At 42.6% G+C, this 1616-nt stretch overlaps 1 protein-coding gene across 1 annotated transcript in view; it reads left to right on the forward strand.

Moving 5' to 3' along the window:
- Positions 1-473, forward strand: part of rcor1 (REST corepressor 1) — an 8558-nt gene extending 8085 nt beyond the window's left edge. Inside the window, exon 13 of the mRNA XM_071529438.1 lies at positions 111-473. Coding sequence (XP_071385539.1) covers positions 111-155 — 45 coding nt within the window. The 3' untranslated portion in view covers positions 156-473. The remainder of the gene's footprint in view (positions 1-110) is intronic.
- Positions 474-1616: the final 1143 nt, after the last annotated feature.

The following is a 1616-nucleotide window of genomic DNA, read 5'->3' on the forward strand; positions in this document are numbered from 1 at the left end:
TCTCTCTCTCTCTCTCTCTCTGTCTGCTCTACTCCATTCTACTGTAATCTGCTGTACTTTGTTGTTCCACTGCACTATACCTGACTCTACTGTGTTCTACTGTGTTGCAGGACTCCACCTCTCCAGCAGACTCCCAGAAGCCCCTGGCCTCCTGAGACCTTCTGACCTCTGACCTTTATGATGTCATCACAAGTTATTTCCTATTAGCCCAGCTATGAGAGGTTGTCGCCTTGGAAACCTAATCCCATCATGCCTCTGAAACACCAGAGACAGACAGACAGACCCTCTCTCTCTCTCTCTCTCTCTCTCTCTCTCTCTCTTTATCATGGCATAGAAACTGTTATTCCTAAACTTTATATCTTTGAACAGAAAGTGATTTGCTCCGTGTGTGTGTGTGTGTGTGTATGTGTGTGTGTGTGTGTGTATGTGTGTGTGTGTGTGTGTGTGTGTGTGTGTCCAATATTGTCCTTGCTGATCTGATCAATAAAGCTGAAGGACAAACAGAAAAGTTCCTGCTGCCTTTATTTTGTTAAATCACCAGATCGACTTCTACTTACTTCATACAGTAGAAACATGAAACCAGATTGACTTCATTGTTTGGATGTTTTAGATTGACGTGTGTGTGTGTGTGTGTGTGTGTGTAGGACCAATGGAATTAATCAGTGATCAATAACGTAGATCAGTTTGGTTTTCATCAGGAGGATTTGTCTTGTTGAACAGCGCCTCCCTGTGGCCGCAGCTCAGACTGACAGCATGTGTGAGAGAAAAACCTAGAAGAAGAGTCTGCAGCCTTTTTATCTACAGAAGAAGAGTCTGCTGTCTTTCAGCCTGACATGAATCTATATTACATGAATCTATATTACATGAATCTATGATATGAATCTATATTGTACATCTGCCTGTCATTATGATGAGGCTGTCTCTCTGGGGTCAAAGGTCACATCATTGCAGTTTTCATTTTGTTGCAGGTAGACCAAAACCTGGTGGTCTGGATCACGGACTAGCTCACTGGCCCAGCAGGCCGCAGTGCGTCACACAGCTCACTGCCTGCTGCTGGCATTTGATCATAATCACCTGTTCATTTATTACAATCACCTGTCATTGTCCTACGAAGATGGCCGTGTGCCGATGGAAAAGAATACTATGAATATTCAAGGTTTCACTGACTTTTCTATAAAAGAAGAGAAACAACTGTAAACCTGAGAGAAGAAAGGAAGTCCTGTTGAATAGAATAGAGCAGCATGGTTCTACATGTTGTATATCTACACAGTGGTTCTACATGCTGTATATCTACACAGTGGTTCTACATGCTGTATATCTACACTCTACATGCTGTATCTCTACACAGTGGTTCTACATGCTATCTCTACACAGTGGTTCTACATGCTGTATTTCTACACAGTGGTTCTACATGCTGTATATCTACACTCTACATGCTGTATCTCTACACAGTGGTTCTACATGCTATCTCTACACAGTGGTTCTACATGCTATCTCTACACAGTGGTTCTACATGCTATCTCTACACAGTGGTTCTACATGCTGTATCTCTACACAGTGGTTCTACATGCTGTATCTCTACACAGTGTTTACCACAGGAAAGTGTTTCCTGCAGG

The sequence above is a fragment of the Centroberyx affinis genome, unplaced genomic scaffold (genome assembly GCF_046629955.1).
Source record: "Centroberyx affinis isolate AG114_WGS23_722 - 3 ecotype Tasmania unplaced genomic scaffold, CSIRO-AGI_Caff_v1 ptg001788l_1, whole genome shotgun sequence".
Classification (NCBI taxonomy): domain Eukaryota; kingdom Metazoa; phylum Chordata; class Actinopteri; order Beryciformes; family Berycidae; genus Centroberyx; species Centroberyx affinis.